Source organism: Amblyraja radiata, chromosome 4, assembly GCF_010909765.2.
Source record: "Amblyraja radiata isolate CabotCenter1 chromosome 4, sAmbRad1.1.pri, whole genome shotgun sequence".
NCBI lineage: Eukaryota > Metazoa > Chordata > Chondrichthyes > Rajiformes > Rajidae > Amblyraja > Amblyraja radiata.
The window spans coordinates 90,356,758-90,379,038 of NC_045959.1; the positions used below are offsets into that span (position 1 = coordinate 90,356,758).

A 22,281-nucleotide genomic window follows, 5' to 3' on the forward strand; every position below is an offset into this window, starting at 1 on the left:
CATGACTACATTTTGAACTGGCACCATTTGCCCTTGTCTTCAATTTCAACATTATTTGCTATAAGAAACCACAACTCATTCTGTATATGAAGTGAAAGGCTCCCACCATTTTTCACAGACATCAAGACTTTTGATGTTGCCTGATTTTGTGTGCACCTCCATTTTTAACAGTTTCAAAGATTCACTCAATGATCTATGGAAGTCCACACAAAATCACCAGCTTTTAATTCTTCTCTGCTCAAATGTAAATTCAAGTGTCATTGCTTCCCGTCTGCATGTTAAAGTTACTGCAAATACCCTACCAATGTGTATATGTGTAGCTGCTTACTACTTTGAGAAGTTTCAATTTGTTTTAATTTATTTCCAGTCAACATTAAAGTGTGTGACCTTGTGTGGGTTCAGTGAAGTGGCTTGTAGAGTGTACAGAGTCCTATATGGGAAACATGGTGAACTCTAATAGGTCTTCGGTATATTCAAGGTTTTTCTTTAGACTCTACATATCTGTAAAATACTATACAAATGTGTAAATTTGCCATAAGTGATGACATGCCTATTTAAATCCCCATGTTGCTCAATATTTTCTCAGAAACATAGTGCGGGAGAAACTCAACGGATCAGGTGGCATCTGTGGAGGGAATGCACGGATGACATTTTGGGTTGGAATACTTCTGACCAATCGTTTTGACCTGAAATGTCACCCATTCCATCTCTCCAGAGATGCTGACTGTTACTCCAGCATTTTGTGTCTATCTTCGGTTTAAACTAGCATCTGCAATTCATTCCTACACAATCTTCAGACCAATCAATCTGAAGAAAAGTCATAACTCCAAATGCCATCTATCCATTCCATCCACAGATGCTGCCTGACCCGTTGAGTTCTTCCAGCACTTTGGGTTTTGATCAAGATTCAAGCATTTGCAGTTTCTTTTGTCTCCATTCTCATTCTCAAAAAATTACTTACAACTCCATTACACCCTCCACGTCCTCTTGTAATTTGTTCCATAGTGTTATGGTTCTATTCACTTTGTTTCCTATTTGTAACTATTACCTGAACACCTACCATCAAAGCCATTCACTGGAATTGAGCTGTTTATTGTTTTTTTTTTTGGTGTATCTAAAATAATTTATTTAATTACGATCGCGATACAAAGCAAGATTGTGGGAATGCGCCCACCACCATATTACAAAATCAGCAAATTATCTAGACACTAAATGTTTAAACAACTATGATACAATCCATACAAATATACTAAATAACAACTATACAACTATGTCCCTCTAACCCCGAAAAAGAGGCAAGCATCTGGCTTGGGGAAAGCCCTCTTCCTCCTGGCACCGTGACTCACGGATGGCCAGCTTGGCCAGGCCTAGGAGCAATCCAACCAGGACATCTACGGCCCTACTCACTCCCGTCACCAATCCTCCGGTCGCTGACAGCAGAGCCACTCCTCCCCCTATGGACCCTAGGTGGAGTGGCGGTGCACTTTGCCCTCCGGATTTAGGCTACAAGGGACGCTCTACTGGTCCCTGGAATTGAGCTGGTGGTGTGTTTACATGTGATATTACAATATCTGAATGTTCTTCCTGAATTAAGCTGGGAATCAGAATTAATCAGATGAATCAAATTTAAATGTAACATTTTAAGGTAAAACTGCCACATGTTATTTACAATATAAAATATAAACAGAAACCATGAGAAACACTCAACAGGTCAGGCAGAATCTGTACAAAGAAAATTAGAATTCATGTCTCAGTTCTAAAATGTCCGGTTTGTTTTTCAACAGATGCTGCCTGACTTTCATTCTCTGTTTTTATCTCAAAATTTCCAGCATCTGAGAATTTATCGATTTCCAGACTGGTTTCAAAATATTTGGTCCTCAACTGGGAAACCTTGGGCAGTGATCAGAATCATAAACCCTGTCTGAGATTCAACTTCTCTTTAATCTAGCCAAGCAACCATGAACACAAGAATATTATCTTTGTGTTGTTAGATTAGTTTAAATTAATTCATGATATTTGGATATCAAATTTAGAGCCACATGTAACAACATAAGATTAAGAATAAGCCTCACTTAGCACTTCTAATCAATGCAGAGTCCAAGTATGTATTTGATCCTGTGATTTTCCTTCATAAATAACGGTGACCTGTACTTCACATCCTTTCATCCCTGAAACAGTCAAATGATTCCTAATGATCTCTCGGTGACTGTGGTCTGCCACATTAGCTACCTTCTCTTCTATAACAATAGCGCATCATGGAGTTTGTTTATCCAATGGCTCCTCATTTAATCATGAATGTTCATTTCTAGCCGCAAAGATGTCAATATATATGAGACAGACCATACAGCAAATTTGTCTACTACATACTTGAGAGCTTGGCATAATTGGATCAAAATAAATGTTCTATGTTTACACCTTCTGGCTTAACTGCCATAGTGAGGAAAAAAGAACTATATCAAACAGAAATTCTGCCCCCACGAGCATACTAATGTCTAAAATTACCCGAGACCTGAGCCACACTGGTGAATAGCTCTTTGTTAGCTTTATTGTAACTGTCAGATCATTCCCTTAATAGCTATTATCAGAATAGCAAAAGGTTGAATTTATTTTTCCCAGTCTTTACCAATCTATTATTATTGAAACAATTGATTCATTGATTGATTGAAATATACAGCATAGAAATAGGCCCTTCAGCACACTGAGTCCACACTGACCATAGACCACCCGTTCACACTAGTTCTATGTTATTTCACTTTCTTATTCACACGCTAGGGGCAAATTAAAGTGGCCAATTAACTTACAAACCTGCCCATCTTTGGTATGTGTGAGGAAACCAGAGCACTGGGCGGAAACATGCATGTTCACAGAGAGAACGTGCAAACTCCACGCATACAGCACCTAGGGTCAGGATCGAACCCAGGTCCCTGGTACTGTGATGTATAAGCTCCACCAGCTGTGCATCATGACATCCTAGGGCCTGTTCAACAGACTTCAGTCAAACTCACCCATTGACCTGGGTCATAAGTACAATTCAGTTGAGAAATCATCGTGCTCCATGCCAGCATACAGCAGTGCATGCACAACTAAATGTTTTTGTTTCATATTTTGTGCACATGCTCTAACTAATACATACGATAACTTATTACTCTGCCCTCCACTTCGAATCTACTCCTGCTCAGCTCTGTGAATTGAACACAGCTAAGTAAATATAGTATTTCTCTGGAGAGAAGGAATGGGTATCTCGCTCTCCCCTAACTTCAGTCTGAATCGGAGTCTCGACCCAAAACTTCACCCATTCCTTCTCTCCAGAGATGTTGCCTATCCCACTGAGTTACTCCAGCATTTAGTGTCTATCTTCAGTTTAAAGGAACATCTGCAGTACCTTCCTACCTAAATATGGTCTTCCATCCATCTAGAAACCTCTTGTAAAGATAAGTCGTTTGAATGGTAGGTCATCAGCTGCCCACTCTGTCCAATGGGAACTAAAACAGAATGAGTGAAGATCTTAAGAAGGCTAAAATCTAATTAAAATTGGAATCCCAGATTTATTCTGGACAACATTCCTTTAGCCTAACATCTGCATTGACTTTGGCCTGGTCGTATATTAGATGCAGGCACTGGTAGTCCTGAAATAGTTCAAAGTTCTTCTAATGGATTTTATTTGGTGGGTGTGGAAGCATTACAAGTTTTAATTTTAACTTAAAGGTTCATTTGAACTTTAAAAAAAAAATCTGTCAAGTCATTCCAAAAAGTTGGAGCCTGCGGTTCAATAGCACGATCTAGCGGTTCTTTGAGCCATTCATACTCATAGGTGCCTCATTGTCAGTCAAACTTGGTGCCACCATAGTTTGAGTATTGCCCTCAGAAAACATTGTGTGGAATTCTTACATAAATTGAATATATAAGTGATTCCTCAGCTAGCTCAGGCATTTTTCAACCATGTAATCATTGATTTACCAGTCTGTTACTGTTTCTCTATTTCCTAATTTTCCAGCTCATATTAAGACTATGTGTTAATGGAATCAACCCTTTTTATACTAGTGAAGTCTCCTGCTGCTTACATAATCAGGTGCATTAATAGACACTGATCCTCTCAGCCACATTGCCTCCACATCTGATCTCTTAGAGACTAGGTGTCCGATTCTCTTTATTTCCATTAATAACCATGTTGTTGTAATTCTTCTATCATGTAGTTTATGGTTAATTGGTGAAAATTGGGAAGATAAAGACTAAATGTTGTTTTAATTAATGTTATACTGGGATTTGGCAGCTGTTTGAGGATCTCAGAGGTGATAAATTGGTCACTTACAATCACTAAATGCCGGCTGACAGCCAAGTTGGTGATAAAGTATCTACTAAATGGTGGATTTATATTTAACAGATTATTTACGGGACTGTGAGTTAAATCCATTACTTGATATGGTGTACTGAGTCAGTCTACTATTTAAAAATGACAGCTGCATTCTTTTTATAATTCAGCACACTTCCCAAGAATTTCCAAAGGACATTCAGCAGGTGTGTTCCAATTCTTCAATGTCTACAGGGTCTGCACTGCCATTGTTTCACCTCTGGAACATCTTTACCTCACATTTCAAACTCAGACAAGGGAGCATTAAGTTTGGGATGTCATTACTGGCGATGGTCTGGGTTCTCCATCTGTTCTGTGTATTTGGAGAGTGAGTTAAAATCAGCACAACAGCACTTAAATTCTGACTGCAATCATATCATTCAGCCAGGGCTATGCTGTGTAATGAGAGAAGTAGCCATCATTTCTTACAATGTTGAGAACCAAGTAGTGCTTTGAGTTTCCATTGAACATCATGTTGCAACAAATAAAACAGGCTTCAGGAATTGTTGGCATTGTAGATTAGTGGTTATCTTTATATCTCTCCATGACACACTGGTCAACCTGAGGAGTACCTTCAGCAACAGAGTGGATCCACCAAGATGCAGGACAGAACGCCACTGGAAATCCTTCTTCCCTGTGGCTATCAAACTGAACAACTCCTCCTACTTCTGTCATGGGGTAGACTGAAACTAATCCCCCCCCCCCCCCCCCCCCCCCTCTCCCCAATCCTTGCACATCCCCCAAGCCTTTCCACTCGTCACTTTAATTTCATGTTTCATGTGTTTTTTATGACTGTTGGCAGATCAATTTCCCTCCTGGGATAAATAAAGTTCTATCGTATCGTACCGTATCATAATTATCATCTAAAAGTTTAAAGGCCTGGTGAGATCCCTTTTCCAGAGGGTAGTTACTAGTGTGCAATATTACTGCACAGTTCACAGGCCTTTAACTTTGTAAATTTTACAGTTTATTAACAAAACCTTCTAGGAAAATACTGCCCAGGACTTTGAAATGGAGGTACAGTTGAATTGTGGAGCAATGAGCATAACTATAGGAGACTTGATTCAACAGGCAGAAGAGTCTTACATCAATTTGAAGGTTCAAAATCAGGAAAACATTCAAGAAACAGTGGTAAAGTCAAAACTTGTAATGAAAAGGCAAAAATAAATGGTTTGATAACAGAAGATCTGAAGCATGGAGACAGTTGGGCTGTGTAATGAGATAGAAATTGGTGACTATGATGATAGAATAACCATGAAGAATGGTCCCGACCCAAAACATCACCTGTCCATGTTCTCCAGGGATGCTGCCTGAACCACTGAGTTACTCCAACTCTTTGTATCTTTCCTGCATTTGTAGGTCAATTGACCTCTGTAAATTGCCACAAGTGTGTAGGCAACGTATGAATGAATGAGTTTATGAATGAATTAATAAGTTTATTGGCCAAGTATGTTCACATACAAGGAATTTGCCTTGGTGCTCCGCTCACAAGTGACAACATTAAGAATGACACATTAAACATTAATAATAAAACATTATCGATTAAACATGTGAATTAAATAAAATACCAGAGCAAAAGGAGGCTACAGATTTTTGGCTATTGCATAGAGCTACACTCGTGGAAAAAAAACTGCTTTAATGTCTGGCTGTGGCAGCTTTGACAGTCTGGAGTCACCTTCCAGAGGAAATGATTCAGAGTTTGTGGCCAGGATGAGAGGAATCAAAGATGATCTTACCCGCTCACTTCCCTGCCCTTTCAGTGTACAATTCATCAATGGAGGGAAGGTTGTAGCCAACAACCTTCTCAGCTGATCAGACGATTCGCTGCAGCCTACGAGTGTAGTGCTTGGTGGCTGAGCCAAACCAGACCATGATTGAGAAGGTGGGGACAGACTCTACGATGGCCTTATAAAATTGGACCATCATTGCCTGTGGCAGATTGCGTTTCCTCAGCTGCCGCAGGAAGTACATCCTCTCTTGTGCTTTTTTGACTGTGGAGTCGATGGTGGCCTCCCATTTAAGGTCCTTGGAGATGATGGTTCCCAGGAACTTAAAAGACTCCATAGATGTGACTGTGGTGTTGTTGATGGTGAGTGGGGTGAGGAGAGGGGGTTAACATAGGGTTAACATAGGGTTATAATGGGTTAACATAGAATTAACATGAATGGGTGATAAATTATCGGTATGGACTCAATGGGCTGAATTACCCCATTCTGTATCTTTATATAAAGTCTAGGCTAAATGGGACGGGTCCCATGTTCACACGGGAGAGTTGGTCCCCCAACGTAATATTCCACCTCTCCACCAATTCCAATATTGCTGGCCAGTGGGGGGGGGGGGGGGGGGGGGGGCTTTCTGGAGTGCTAGTATGGGTGTTGTGGGCCGAAGGGACTGGTTTCCAGAGGGCTAGTATGGACATTGTGGGCCGAATGGATTCTTGGGCTGGCAGCTCTGTCACTCAGGCATGGTAGGCTGGCAGCTCAGACACTCAGGGCTGGTGGGCTGGCAGCTCAGTCACTCAGGCCTGGCGGGCTGGCGGGCTGGCAGCTCAGTTACTCAGGCCTGGTGGGCTGGTAGCTCAGAAACTGCCAGAAATTCTACCTAAAGCTAGTACAGGCCTGATGGACCGAAGGAACTCTTTAAAAAAAATTGGAGTGAAATCTCAGTGAAGGCACTTTTTCTGGACTTTTCCTGGCCTGGCACGGGCCTTTTGGGCCAAAATGCTCCTCCTGGGCTAAGACGGGCAAAAGGGACTGGTTTCTCAGCTAATAGGGGCCTTGCGGGCCGAAAATAGTGGTTTCAGGCAGGCCAAATAACTCATTTCATTTCATTTCCAATCGCATTGCAGTTTCAAGCACAGGCCAAGCCAAACAGCTGATTGCATTTTCACTTCATTTCCATTGCCATTGCAGTTTCAAGCACAGGGAAGGCTCAAGCCAAACAGCTGATTGCATTTTCAACTTCATTTCCATTGCCATTGCACTTTCAAGCACAGGGCAGGCTCAAGCCAAACAGCTGATTGCATTTTCACTTCATTTCCATTGCCATTGCACTTTCAAGCACAGGGCAGGCTCAGCCAAACAGCTGATTGCATTTTCACTTCATTTCCATTTCCATTGCAGTTTCAACCACAGGGCAGGCCCAAGCCAAACAGCTAATTGCATTTTCACTTCATTTCCATTGCTATTGCAGTTTCAAGCACAGGGCAGGCCAAACAACTCATTTCAATTTCATTAAGGGCTAACAAATCATTTATTCAAGTACATTGCATACTCACAGTATTCTTTAGTTTCCCAGCTCAGACAGAGAGTCATGGCCTTTCCCTAGCCATCTTGCAGACAGACTGAGCCACGCTCACATTTCCGGGTTTTATAGTCCCTCCCCCCTCCCACCGGAAGGGGCGCAGCCTTCATGGTGGCGATTGACAGGAGAGAGAATCTCAAGATGTTTTAACACTAATAAGTCTTTTATTTTTCATCGATGGGAAAAATCCGCAGGGCCTGCACAGCGGAGGAGGACTGAGTAAGATGGCCAAAAGATCACAGCCATATGTGGTAGCGTTTTTTCTAAAATCAAAGCACAGTGCAAACAGGAAGTGGTCAAGATGAGACTTTTAATTACATAGAAACATAGAAACATAGACAATAGGTGCAGGAGTAGGCCATTTGGCCCTTCGAGCCTGCACCGCCATTCAATATGATCATGGCTGATCATCCAACTCAGTATCCCGTACCTGCCTTCTCTCCATACACCCTGATCCCTTTAGCCACAAGGGCCACATCTAACTCCCTCTTAAATATAGCCAATGAAGTGGCCTCAACTACCTTCTGTGGCAGAGAGTTCCAGAGATTCACCACTCTCTGCGTGAAAAATGTTTTTCTCATCTCGGTGCTAAAGGATTTCCCCTCTATCCTTAAGCTGTGACACCTTGTCCTGGACTTCCCCAACATCGGGAACAATCTTCCTGCATCTAGCCTGTCCAATCCCTTAAGAATTTTGTACGTTTCTATAAGATCCCCCCTCAATCATCTAAATTCTAGCGAGTACAATCCGAGTCTATCCAGTCTTTCTTCATAAGAAAGTCCTGACATCCCAGAAATCAGTCTGGTGAACCTTCTCTGCACTCCCTCTATGGCAATAATGTCCTTCCTCAGATTTGGCGACCAAAACTGTACGCAATACTCCAGGTGTGGTCTCACCAAGACCCTGTACAATTGCAGTAGAACCTCGCTGCTCCTATACTCAAATCCTTTTGCTATGAATGCTAACATACCATTCGCTTTCTTTACTGCCAGCTGCACCTGCATGCCTACTTTCAATGACTGGTGTACCATGACACCCAGGTCCCGTTGCATCTCCCCTTTTCCTAATCGGCCACCATTTAGATAATAGTCAGCTTTCCTGTTTTTGCCACCAAAGTGGATAACCTCACATTTATCCACATTATACTGCAGCTGCCATGCATTTGCCCACTCACCCAGCCTATCCAAGTCACCTTGCAACCTCCTGGCATCCTCCTCACAGCTAACACTGCCCCCCAGCTTAGTGTCATCCGCAAACTTGAAGATGTTGCATTCAATTGCCTCGTCCAAATCATTAATATATATTGTAAATAGCTGGGGTCCCAGCACTGAGCCTTGCGGTACCCCACTAGTCACTGCCTGCCATTCTGAAAAGGATCCGTTTACTCCTACTCTTTGCTTCCTGTTTGCCAGCCAGTTCTCTATCCACATCAATACTGAACCCCCAATACCGTGTGCTTTAAGTTTGTATACTAATCTCTTATGTGGGACCTTGTCGAAAGCCTTCTGGAAGTCCAGATATAACACATCCACTGGTTCTCCCCTATCCACTCTACTAGTTACATCCTCGAAAAATTCTATAAGATTCGTCAGACATGATTTACCTTTCGCAAATCCATGTCTGACTTTGTCCAATGATTTCACCACTTTCCAAATGTGCTGCTATCCCATCTTTAATAACTGACTCTAGCAGTTTCCCCACTACCGATGTTAGACTAACTGGTCTGTAATTCCCCGTTTTCTCTCTCCCTCCCTTTTTAAAAAGTGGGGTTACATTAGCTACCCTCCAATCCTCAGGAACTACTCCAGAATCTAAAGAGTTTTGAAAAATTATCACTAATGCATCCACTATTTCTGGGGCTACTTCCTTAAGTACTCTGGGATGCAGCCTATCTGGCCCTGGGGATTTATCAGCCTTTAATCCATTCAATTTACCTAACACCATTTCCCGGCTAACCTGGATTTCACTCAGTTCCTCCATCTCATTTGACCCGCGATCCCCTGCTATTTCCGGCAGATTATTTATGTCTTCCTTGGTGAAGACGGAACCAAAGTAGTTATTCAATTGGTCCGCCATGTCTTTGTTCCTTTATATAGATATGAAGACAAAAGCTCATCTTAGGATCAAGTAGGGGGCCAAGACTATGAATGGTCTAATTCAATCTAAGACGATAATTAGGAAAAAGTTAGGAATGGTGATGGCGGATAGAGCAAGCATCTTACATCACAATCTGTAGAGTTCCTACAGCTGTAACTAAATACTACTTGAATTCTGGGATTGCACTCTTACAATGACAGCTCATTTAATATCACTTTAACTTTGCATGAGAATTACACACTGCAAATTATGAGATATAATAATCTTGAAATTGTAAAATCGCAAATCAATTGATTTGCAGTAAACGGTTAACAAAGAGTTTAGGTGAAGGGTCATCGACCTAAAACTCTGTTTATCCTTCGAGATGCTGCCTGTCCTTTTGAGTATTTCCAGCACTTGCTGTTTCCATTTCAGATTTCCAGCATCTGGAGTTTTTTTGTGTTTCAATGTCATAGAAAAAGTTTTGGGATTTTGTAGTTATACTTCAAAGTAACATTTGTTTTTTTTTATGCTTCCACAGATGTTCTGTGTCCTAATGTTAGACTGGACAGGAGTCAATCCAAGATACCAAAAAAAGCTTCCTCTAACATCCCAGGTGAGTGAACCTGTCTGCAGGACTTATACATGTGACCCCTTAGTTATGTAGAAGTTGCTTTCCTCAAAAATCATATATATCACAATTCTCTGTAACGAGTGTTCCCTTTTCCCATTGAATCCCATGTTATATATACTGATGCATTCTCTGGGATATTTTCCTTCATATTAAACCATTTATCAGTGATGATCGCCCATGTAATTTAATAGAAGGATGGCCGTTAATAGTTTCATTGCAACAACACAATGTTGCTATTTATTCTACAGGTTTTGATCTGATGGAGCTGTTTCATGTGAGGAGCATTACTGAAATGAAGAATGGAGGATATGTTCGCCTAGGAACAATACCCATAGTTCAAATGACAAAGTAAGTGATAACAACGAGTTCATAAATGCATCTGCAACCTCCTCACTCCAGACCATTTGTTCCATTCCATTTGGCTCCTCCACTTATTTCATTCCAGAATACACAATTCCTTTGAATAACAGAAACAGCTCTTCACATTAATTCATTGTAGTGACAATGTTTTCCCTCCACTACTCTCCGTTCTATATGCGTTCTGTATAAATAACTGTCATACACATTATTGAACTCCAATGTAAGCGTGCTGCTGAAAACTGCTGTGCTGCAAACATATGCTATTGCGAACTGCAATTTCAGTCTGGGACTGAAGACCTCTATAGGTTGAGAGAAGAAGTTGCCTTCAAACATTATGAACTTTGCAAACTCAATTGGGAATGTTTCTACTGGAATGCAAGTTCAGCAGTAGATAGAATCTTTGCCCTTTAGGATGGAAACTTTCATTGCCTTTTTAATGGTTAGGTAAAAGTTACAAAACAATTTAACCTAATTATACATCTTCCATTAAGGTGTTTAGTGGGTAGAGTCCTTTGTTATAGTTTAAAAAATCTAGTCAAATTAGCAAAATATATATATATTATCTGGATTTTGCCAGTCCATTAATTTATTGATGCTCATGTTAGTGTTCACATGAAACTAAATTTAGAATTCAGATTATGTAAAATTTAGTATTCAGATTATACTAAATTCAGCGACAGTTTCTTCCCAGCTGTTACCAGGCAAATTAATCATCCTACCACAACCACGGAGCAGTGCAGAACTACTATCTACCTCTTGGATGACCCTTGGACGATCCCTGACCGGACTTTACTGGCTTTCCCTTGCACTAACCGTTATTCCCTTATCATGTATCTATACACTATAAATGGATTGATTGTAATCATGTATTGTCTTTCTGCTGACTGGTTAGCATGCAACAAAAAGCTTTTCACTGTAATTTTCACCTTTCATGTGACAATAAATTAAACTGAACTAGATTTAGTATTCAGATTATAATTTAAATTAGCATAATCTGAATACTAAATTTAGTATGATCAGTTGCTAAATTATCGTTCGAGTTCAAGGTTTCAACGTCAAGGTTTCAAGGTCAATTTATTGTCACATGTACCAGTTAAGGTACAGTGAAATTTGAGTTATCATACAGTCGTACTAAGTGGAAAGCAACAAGACACACAACCACATAAATGTTAACATAAACCACAGTGGATTCCACATACCTCACTGTGATGGAAGATAATCTTCTTCCTCTTATTCTCCCGCGGTTGGGGCAGTCAAACCATGCGCAGCCGAGTGGGGCTCCAGGGTGATTCTGGCATTGAATAGGCTGCCCATTAAGAGGAAAGGGTAAAAAGGATGGAACCATACATGGTGGCATATAAAAGGATGAGCAGTGATTTTATTCAAACATGATTATGAAGATCTTGACACAATAAATATTCAAATCATATTTTTCCGCAAAGATGAATAAAAAAATGAGTGGTGAGCATTATTTAAGAACAATAGATTACCCACTTAAACTGCAAAATTAGGATTAATTTATTGCCTAAAGGGTACAGATCATTGTGATTCTCTACATAGGAGAAATATGGAGGCTGCATTATTGAATAAATGCAACGGTGAGGTCGAGCATTTCTTGGACAATGGGGAAGTCAAGGGTTTTGGGAGACTGGAAAGTGGAGAAAAAACCAAGATCGGACCAAATTCTGAAGCAAATTCATGTAGATGTAACACATTTCATTCCAACAATAGATGTTGAAACCTCATAAGCATTGCTTTTGGCTATTGCCCTTGTCAGCTTGACAACTAAAATACTTTAGTCCATGCCCCTTTCCGTATGCTAGCCTCCTAAGCAGCTTGCTGTCATTTTTAGACTCTCGCCTCTCCTCACACCAAGGCCATTATTGGCTCTGGCGGCTCCCAGCAGACCATGGGTCAAACAGTGTCATCCTGAAATAAATGAGCATCATTCAACTCCATCTGTCTAGACCACTATCTCACAGATAAAAATAGCAGTTTGTTGAACTACAGGTAATTGTAACTGCCCCATATGTGCTCTGCTGGACATTATCTATCAGATGCTCAGAGGTTTAATTATTAGTTTAAATATGTGAAAACAGTAGCAATGGCAAGAACTCATCAAAAGCACAATAGGGGTTTGTGTGAAGTGCTCCATTCACCCAGCTGCTGGCCTTGTCAGCATTTCTTCATTGATCACTGGCTGACAGATTTATGCATGACCCTGTCCCAACTAACAACACCAGGGCACAAGGATAATTAAACCTTCTGCAATGGACATCTGTTCCAAATTCACAGGTATATCTGCCATAAATTCTCATCTCATTCATTAAAGGGCTTGTCCCACTTTCACGAGCTAATTCATGACCTTTTTTACTCGTGGACATTTTTCATCATGCTATAAAAACACCCCGACCTACTTGATGCCACGAGTTCCTACGACTAGCATCACGGCCTGCTACGACCTACCTCAGACCTCCTATGACCTCCTACGACCTTGTGACGACCATGCTGCGAGTATGAGTCAAGGGCAAACTCGGCAGAGGTCGTGAATTAGGTCGTGAAAGTGGGACAGGCCCTTAACTGAGATGAATTCTCAATGTATAGATTTTTTTAAATCCTAATTCTCAGGTTAGAGTCTCTGGGATAGCTGATATTTATTGCCGCTCTCAAGAGCTGTTAATGCTGGTAGAACAAAGTGACTAGCTGTAAAATAATTAATATAAGTTAAAGATGTTCAACTCGAATCCGGAATGTCTAGGCTGAGCAAGGATGGAATGTTTACACCCACAACTAACCATATTATGTGCAGGAAGGAACTTTCTAGGTAGAAAGGCAGCATCTCTGATGAAAAGGAATAGACGACGTTTATGGTTGAAACGTCACATATTCCTTTCTCCAGAGATGCTGCCTGACCCACTGAGTTACTCCAGCTTTTTGAGTCTACCAACTTTACTATAAAAAGCTTTTGGGAGTGCTCGACCTGCATTATGGGATTTGAATTCTAAATCTTTTAGCTATTAATCAAAATCTCAGTTATCCATTATAACTGCTATAGTTTTGTAATATTACATCCAAGCTACCTTTCTTGGAACCACCTGTGCTAAGAAATATGATATGCCAATTTTCGTACAGGGGATAAGCCCTATGGCTATGGGGGAAAAGGCATCTATTATGGTTCAGGGTTGACACATTTTGATACATAATTTCATCAAAGGGATTATGAAAAACATCAGATAATAATTTTGTCTCCACTCAATGTCTACACCTGTTCACTTGCAACATGGGAAAAGATACAGCAGTCAGGTGCAGAAACAAAAACATGGTTTCTTTTTTGCTCCAATATGAAAATATTATGGTTTTATCCATTATCTAGCTTGCCTTCCAAAACTTGCTAGGTATTGTTGCTCAACTCTAAGTTTTCAAATATTTTACTGCCGATAGATTTCAACTGCGTGAAACAAAAACCTACAAGGATATAGGTGTTGAAAGATATTACAGTACCTTGGCCCAACAACAAAGTCTGAAAGTTTTTAGCCTATAGTTTTGTTTATTATTGTCACACATACTGAGGTACAATGAACACTTTTTTGTTGCATGCTATCTAGTCAGCAAAAAGATTATACATAATTACAATCAAGCCGTGCACACTGTTCAGATACAGGATAAAGGGCATCACGTTTTGTGTACGATTTAGTCCAATGAAGACCGATTTGAGATAGTTATATTGTCTCCAATGAGATAGATAGGAGGTCAGGACCACACTCTGGAGAGAGGATCGTTCCGTTGCCTGATAACTGCTGGTAAGAACTGTCCCTGAAGGTAGGTGTGTTCAAACCTCTATTTGATGTGTGACTGTGGGATGATCCAGATCTATATGGATCTGCTTAAACCTGCTGCATATTCAGGTTACTTTTATTATTTTCTTTATCTCAGAGATGTATTTCCTCAAGGCCTGCCGGATGAATACGCCTTTGTTGCCACATTCAAGTTCCGAAAAACCTCGAGAAGAGAAGACTGGTACATTTGGCAAATTATCGACAAATACGGAATTCCACAGGTATGTAGTCTCAAAATTAAAATTAAAATTAATGGCAGAAGTGTTCATCAGACCAGCTACATTTGTGGAGGGAGAAACCGTGTCAGTGATTCAGGCCAGTGAATGAAGAAAGTTCATCAACCCACATGTTTTGATTCTCTCCCCAGATGTTCTTTGACCTGCTGAGTTCTTCCAGAATTTTAATCTATTAATGCATAAACATATTCTTCCTCCCATCATGCTTCCCTCATTCTTCTAAACCAGTGAATACAAGCCTAGTCATATCAATCTTTCCTCATATGACAGTCCCGCCATCCCAGGGACCAATCTCGTGAACCTACGCTGCACTGCCTCAATCACAAGGATGTCCTTCCTCAAATTAGGAGACCAAAACTGTACACAATACTCCAGATGTAGTCTTACCAGAGCCCTATACAACTGCAGAAGAACCTCTCTACTCCTATACTGAAATCAGAATCAGAATCAGAGTTTATTCGCCAAGTATGTTTTGCAACATACGAGGAATTTCAATGGCCATGTCAGTCATACAATTAAAAGCAACAGACTCAAAAACACATTTTAACATGAACATCCACCACAGTGACCCCGACACATTCCTCACTGCGATGGAAGGCGAAATAAAGTTTAAATCCTTCCCTTGCTTTCTTCTTTGGTCGGGGGCCTCGAGCCCCCGTTAACGGGATGATCTTGACTCCCGTAGCCGGTGGGGTTCGGGCCCTCTGCATCGAAGCGTTCAGCTCCCGCATCGGGGGGTTATCTGCTCCCCGCGCCGGGCGATCAAACTTCCCGTCGGGGCTGGTCGATCCAGCGTTGGAGCTCCCGACTTGCCTCTCCCGAGACTGCAAGCCCTTGATGGTAAATCCGATCCCAGGTGGTGGGAGTGATCCCAGGCAAGGCATAACATAGGGATCAGCTGGGATCTCTGTTGTTTGTGATATTTATACTAATAAGGTGGACCAAAATATAGATTGGTTGGTCAGCAAGTTTGAAGATATAGATCCGTTGCCGATACGGGAGGCCAAATGGTAGAAGGAGGTCAATCCATGCAGGTGCTGGTTGTTGCACGTTGGGAGGTCAAATTTAAGTAGAAAGTATACAGTTAATGGCAGAACCACTAACGGCATTGATGTACAGATGGATCTTGGGGTCCAAATCCATGGCTCCATTAAAGTAGGAACACAAATAGACGGAGTGGTAGACATGATATGTGGTATGCTTGCCTTCATCGGTCAGGATACTGAACATAAGAGTCAGGAAGTCCTATTGCAGCTTAATAAAACTTTGGTATTAGGTGCAATTCTGGTTGTCCAATCGCGGGAAGGATGTGGAAAGGTTGAAGTTGGCCAAATTTGGATTGATTTCTCTGGAACGCAGAGACTGAGGAAAGACCTGTTAGACCTTTATAAAATTATGGGAGGTAAATATAGAATAAACAGTCAGACCTCTTTCCAAGGGAGGAAATGCCAAATACTAGAGGCCACAGTGAGGAATGAGGGGGGAAACTTTAAGGGAATTAATAGAATCCTCCCAAGGATTTAAATAGATTTTGCTAAGAGCTCTTTAAAGCTAAGTAAACAACATACATTGAAGCCAATTTATATCCAGCTCTGGGTGGAAATGAGTCTAGAGTTCAAACCATTGCTTTATATAAACTTGTTAAAACTGCTTCACAATATGAGCATTGTATGTATTTTCTCTCAGAGTAGGTTGATGTGTAATTGTGGAAGAGTTTAATTACTGTTAAGGAATGCAGAATAGAAGTTGTAAGGAAGGCAGGGTTTACATTTGGATTGGTTTGGGAACAGAAGTTTCCTGATTGAAACTTTACATAGCAACATAGAAACATAGAAAATATGTGCAGGAATAGGCCATTCGGCCCTTCGAGCCTGCACCGCCATTCAATATGATCATGGCTGATCATCCAACTCAGTATCCCGTACCTGCCTTCTCTCCATACCCCCTGATCCCTTTAGCCACAAGGGCCACATCTAACCCCCTCTTAAACATAGCCAATGAACTGGCCTCAACTACCTTCTGTGGCAGAGAGTTCCAGAGATTCACCACTATCTGTGTGAAAGATGTTTTTCTCATCTCGGTCCTAAAGGATTACCCCTTCATCCTTAAACTGTGACCCCTTGTCCTGGACTTCCCCAACATCGGGAACAATCTTCCTGCATCTAGCCTGTCCAACCTCTTAAGAATTTTGTAAGTTTCTATAAGATTCCCCCTCAATCTTCTAAATTCTAGCATGTACAAGCCGAGTCTATCCAATCTTTCTTCATATGAAAGTCCTGACATCCCAGGAATCAGTCTGGTAAACCTTCTCTGTACTCCCGTACAAGAGAGACTGAAAGGCCGAAGAAGCGGGTGACGACAACACGGGTGAGGTATTTGGAATGGAAACTACAAACTGCTTTCTGGAGCAATGTTTATAATCCAATAACACAGGAACTATTATTTTAGTCCATTGAAAGAAGTGGGTGCAAACCATGGATATTTAGAGCCAGTGAGCAATGGGAATTGACTACAACTCTGTCTACGATTTCCTTTCAATTAACGGAAAAAGAAGTAACAACCATGTGGACTGCCAAAGATTAAAAGTTCAGAAACTACATGATGGGACCAAGCACAGAGTAATGGGCTTAATTGTTGGCCAGCAATTTACTCAAAGTGTAAAGAAAAAATCCAAAATGAATTAAAATGGCTAAAATGCAGTCTCAAAATGAAAAGAAAAAGTGGCTGTGCCAATATACAAGGCACCATCTACTGACTATTAAAGGGGCTGTCCCACTGCGGCGACCTAATCTGCGAGTTTAGAAGAGTTTGCCCTCGACTCAAACTCGCTGCATGGATGGCATGTGGTCCTAGGAGGTCCTATGAGGTCACTGGAACTCTCCTTCATGCTCGAGGGAAGTTCCCACATACTCGCGGCCTCAGCTAGTTGGCGGAGATTTTTCCAGCATGTTGAAAAAATGTCCACGAATAAAAATTGGTCGGCATGGTTCTTTTAAACTCATAGTGCAGTGGAGTGGGGTCACTATTGAGTTACAGGCAGTCGAGGGCAGCCGTAGGCAATCTCCTTTGCTGACCGGACATTTTGATTGGCTCATTGGAGTTTTCAGGACCAAGGAAAACCAACCGGTAGGTTAAATGCCCACTAAACTTTATTATACTTCTTAAAAGTGTCTCCACTCCTTCCCACCCCCTTCTCTCCCCTTCTCTCCCCTTCTCTCCCCTTCCCTCTCCTTCTCTCTCCTTCTTTCCCCCTCTCTCCCCTCTCTCCCCCCCCCACCCCCCTGTCCGTGCTCTCTAAAGGACTTACCATTACTGTGCAGATGTCTTTTACCTTCCTCTTTTGTGAATTTCAGACAGCTCACCCCCGCTTTCCCTGGCCCCCGCCTTTGCGATGTATTTGGGTGTGTGTGCGTGCGGTCAGTTGGTCCAGCTCAGGGTTTCATCGCTGATGGTCGATTCATCTCGAGGTTTTTCGGGCGAGTGCCCTCGAGCTTGAAGGTCGAAGACACTCTTCTGAACTCGCGGATTAGGTCGCCGCAGTGAGACAGGCCCTTAAAGAAATTAAATTTAAATTTAAACATTCAGGTAGTGCTTTTGATAAAATTAGGTTAAAAGAAGCACAAGATTACCTCAAATGTACCAAGAAAACAAAAAAAGAGAATTTTTGCATGACAACAAGAAAATATGAAATATGCTTATAAAAAACTGTTAAAACTATGGAGAAAGCTATATTTTATAACTATGGAAAAAGGAAAGGGTTGAACTCTTGCAATGGTGATAATCGGTTTGTTCTACTATTCAACCTCCATGGACGGTGAAATCTTTAAATCTTCCTCTCCTCCCCAACAAACTGTTTCTTATAATCTGGAAGTGGGCAGCTAATTTACTTGGATTAAGTTAATTTAATCCACTTCAAGGGAAATTTGTTTCAGTGTTCTATCCTAGATCATGCCTGATTTTACTTTCCATTAGCGGCAAATATGACTGGATCAGGCGTTGCTGATGATCTCCATGAGCTGGAACTCATACCTAACTAAGAGAGTTAGGTAGCTCATATCTCTGAAACTGTGCACTAGAATGGTTGAAAGCCCTCAGAAGAAGACAGATGAGATCAAAAGTAAAATAAGAATTTCATATTCTTTCCTTCAATTCTGTTGAGTTTTGTGATAATCAACAAACAAGAACATTGCTTTGTTTGTCACTATATTAGCTAGTCTCTCACTTAAGGATATTGAAGTAATTGGCATGATGCACACATTGTGACAGTCACTTTGATGAGTGAATGAGAGCGCCTGTGGCCCAGTGCAGGAAAGCAACAAAGATTGTTTCATGTGTAGGAAGGAACTGCAGATGCTGGTTTAAACCGAAGATAGGCACAAAAAGCTGGAGTAACTCAGCGGGACAGGCAGCATTCAACATGTTGTTTCATGTTGAAACAATCTTCAACCTGATGAAGAAGATGAGCATCAAACTTGAACTGTTTTCTCTGGAACTCTAGATGTTGAGGGGAGACCTGGTAGAAATATACTCTGTAATATGAAAGGCATAGATAGGTCAGAACCTTTTTCCCAGCGTGACAATGTCAAAGATTAGAGAGGAAAGCTTTAAGGTGAGAGCGACAAAGTTTAAATGAGATACGCAGGTCACAGAGGGTAGTGGGTGCCTGCAACTAACACTGACAGGGATGATTATGGAGAGCAGGAGAGTAGGTCTGAAGAAGGGACTCGACCCGAAACGTCACCCTTTCCTTCTCTCCAGAGATGCTGCCTGTCCCGCTGAGTTACCCCAGTATTTTGTGTCTATCTTCGGGATGATTATGGAGGCAGATTCAAATATAGTGTTTAAGAAGTTTTTGGATAAGCACATGGATATGCAGGGAATGGAGGGATATAGATCATGTGCAGGCAGATGAGATTCGATTTTTCTTGGCATTATGTCTGTCACAGACATTTGGGCTGAAGGGCTGTTCCTGTGCTGTACTGTTCTACGTTCCGTGTTCTATGTACGTTGGTACGTCACAAGAATAACTGCTATTCCATTTATTCAGGTGTCCATTCGTTTAGATGGTGGGAACAAAGCCGTGGAATATAACGCAGTGGGTCTGAAGAAGGATGCCGTGAGGACCGTTTTCAGAAACAGAGAAGTCAGTGGCTTATTTGATCGCAACTGGCACAAGATGGCACTGAGCATTCAGTCAGACAGTGTCTCCCTCTATATCGACTGTATTCTGATTGAAATTCTGCCAATGGAAGAACGGGAGAACATTAATATCCAAGGAAAAACAGTCATTGGCAAGCGTCTCTATGACAGTGTTCCGATTGATGTGAGTGGTACCCTACTTGAAAAGAACAATGAAAATTGTTTTATAAAAAATTGTTTGATCTCAATTATTTTGGGCACTGGCCTATTTGTGCTCATTATTCACCGTTGTATAGGATTCAGCTAATTTGTGCCAAAAATGCACTGCACACTGGGCAGCTGAAGCTTTCTATAACATTCTAACTGTTTCCACACCGTATCTCTAAACTAACCTAAACACTGACGTGCCTTTCTTAGATCCAGTAAAACATTTTAGTTTTTAGTTTACTTTAGAGATACGGCGCGGAAACAGGTCCTTCATCCCAACGTGTCCGCGCCAACCAGCAATCCCCGCACACTAGCACTATCCTACACACTATGGACAATTTACAACTTTACCAAGCCAAAATAACCTGTAAACCTGTACATCTTTGGTGTGTGAGAGGAAACCAGACCACCCGGAGAACACCCACGCGATCATGGGGAGAAGGTACAAACTTCCTACAGACAGCACCCATAGTCTCACTCAAACCTGGGACTCTGGCGCTGTAGGCAGCAACTCCACCGCTGCGCCACCATGCTGCTGATATCCTTCCCACCCTTCAATAATAGGTCAAGGTTACTTCAAGGTTGCTGCAAGGGATTCTCATATATGGAACTGATGGTATAAGTACCATACTAACATGGGTTTAAAGATATGCAGAGCAGAATACGATTCTGTGTTTATTCCCTGAGTTGAACTGAATTTAGTGATTTCATGCAGGCAATGAATTTGCAGGACACTAGATGACTTGGGCTGGGGTGATGCATCAGCTGAAATTTACCTCTTCTTCCTTTCACAGTCTCCCCTGAAAGTGTACAAGCATTAAACAAAGAAGAATAGTCACCTTTACAGTAAAGTAGTGGTACTTATTTTACTGGATAATTAAGAATTTAAATAATCATTAAGAATTTACAGGACAAGTGCTTTTGAAAAGTTTGGTTTCTGATAGTCAACATATTTAGTGACCCAAAAAATCAGAGACAGAGGCATCATCTTCCCAGTTGATTAAGACAAGTTCATAGAATCATTGAAACTTACTGCAAAAAGTGAAACTACTGTAGTTTGGTCCTGTAGGCCAATGCTGGGCCTTATATTTTCATTTGCTCCATAGAATCATATCATTGTCCCAGGTGACTTGGATTGATGGGTTGTAAGGTTCAAATCCTTCTGCGGAGCTATACCATGTATTAGATAACAAATCCACAATCTAGTGGAGAGGGGGACGGATAAGAAAATAAATTCATAATAAATAGACAATATTCATTCATCATTTTCCAAAATAATCCAAGGTGCTTTCTTTCTTTGTTCTAGTTTGACCTTGAACGAATCGTAATTTATTGTGACGCTAAGGATGCGGAGCTGGAGAATTGCTGTGACCTTCCCAGTAACCCAGTGAGTAAGAAGGAAAATGCACAAGGAGACATAAGAATTTGAAAATAATTTGAAAAGAGCTGGTGCTTCTCATTTTGTATGCATTGTGCAAAACCCTGTTTACAATACCCCAGTTTTGATGCCCACTTTAGGTGTAATTCCAAAGTCCCCTGGAGCTTTTTTGCACCTTAAACCCTGCTTGGGTAGCTTACAACCTAATGGTATGAACATTGAATTCTCCAATTTTAGGTATCTAACCTACAAACAGGCCTACATTCCCTCTTTTCCTGTGCTTTACCTGGATTCACACACATGTCCCCCTTCCCCCTCCCACTATTCCTTCCTCTGGCTTCACCTGTATTCCTTCCTCTGGCTTCATCCCATCGAAGGGATCTATCATAGTCACTGCCTCATAAAAGGCAGCCAAAATCATCAAAGATCCCACACCATCCTGGCCACACACTCATTGCCATCGGGAAGAAGGTACAGGAGCCTGAAAACTGTAACATCCAGGTTCAGAAACAGCTTCTTCCCTACAGCCATCAGGCTATTAAACACAACAACAAATAAGCTCTGAGCTCTGAACTGCAAAAGACTATATTATTACTGCACTATATTTGTTATTTATTGAACTTTTTTTCTCTTCCCCCACTATGTTCTATGTTTACATAGTCACATATTCTGTTGTGCTGCAGCAAGTAAGAATTTAATTGTCCAATCGGAGACATATGACAATAAAACACACTTGACTCCTGACTCTTGACAATTCATGCCTC

General features: G+C 41.3%; 1 protein-coding gene across 1 annotated transcript in view; it reads left to right on the top strand.

The window, feature by feature from the left end:
* The window catches only part of col22a1 (collagen type XXII alpha 1 chain), a 266,647-nt gene that overhangs the window by 71,069 nt on the left and 173,297 nt on the right, over nt 1–22,281 (top strand). The window contains exons 5-9 of the mRNA XM_033019945.1: nt 10,269–10,343; nt 10,610–10,709; nt 14,655–14,778; nt 19,841–20,116; nt 21,446–21,526. Coding sequence (XP_032875836.1) covers nt 10,269–10,343; nt 10,610–10,709; nt 14,655–14,778; nt 19,841–20,116; nt 21,446–21,526 — 656 coding nt within the window. The remainder of the gene's footprint in view (nt 1–10,268; nt 10,344–10,609; nt 10,710–14,654; nt 14,779–19,840; nt 20,117–21,445; nt 21,527–22,281) is intronic.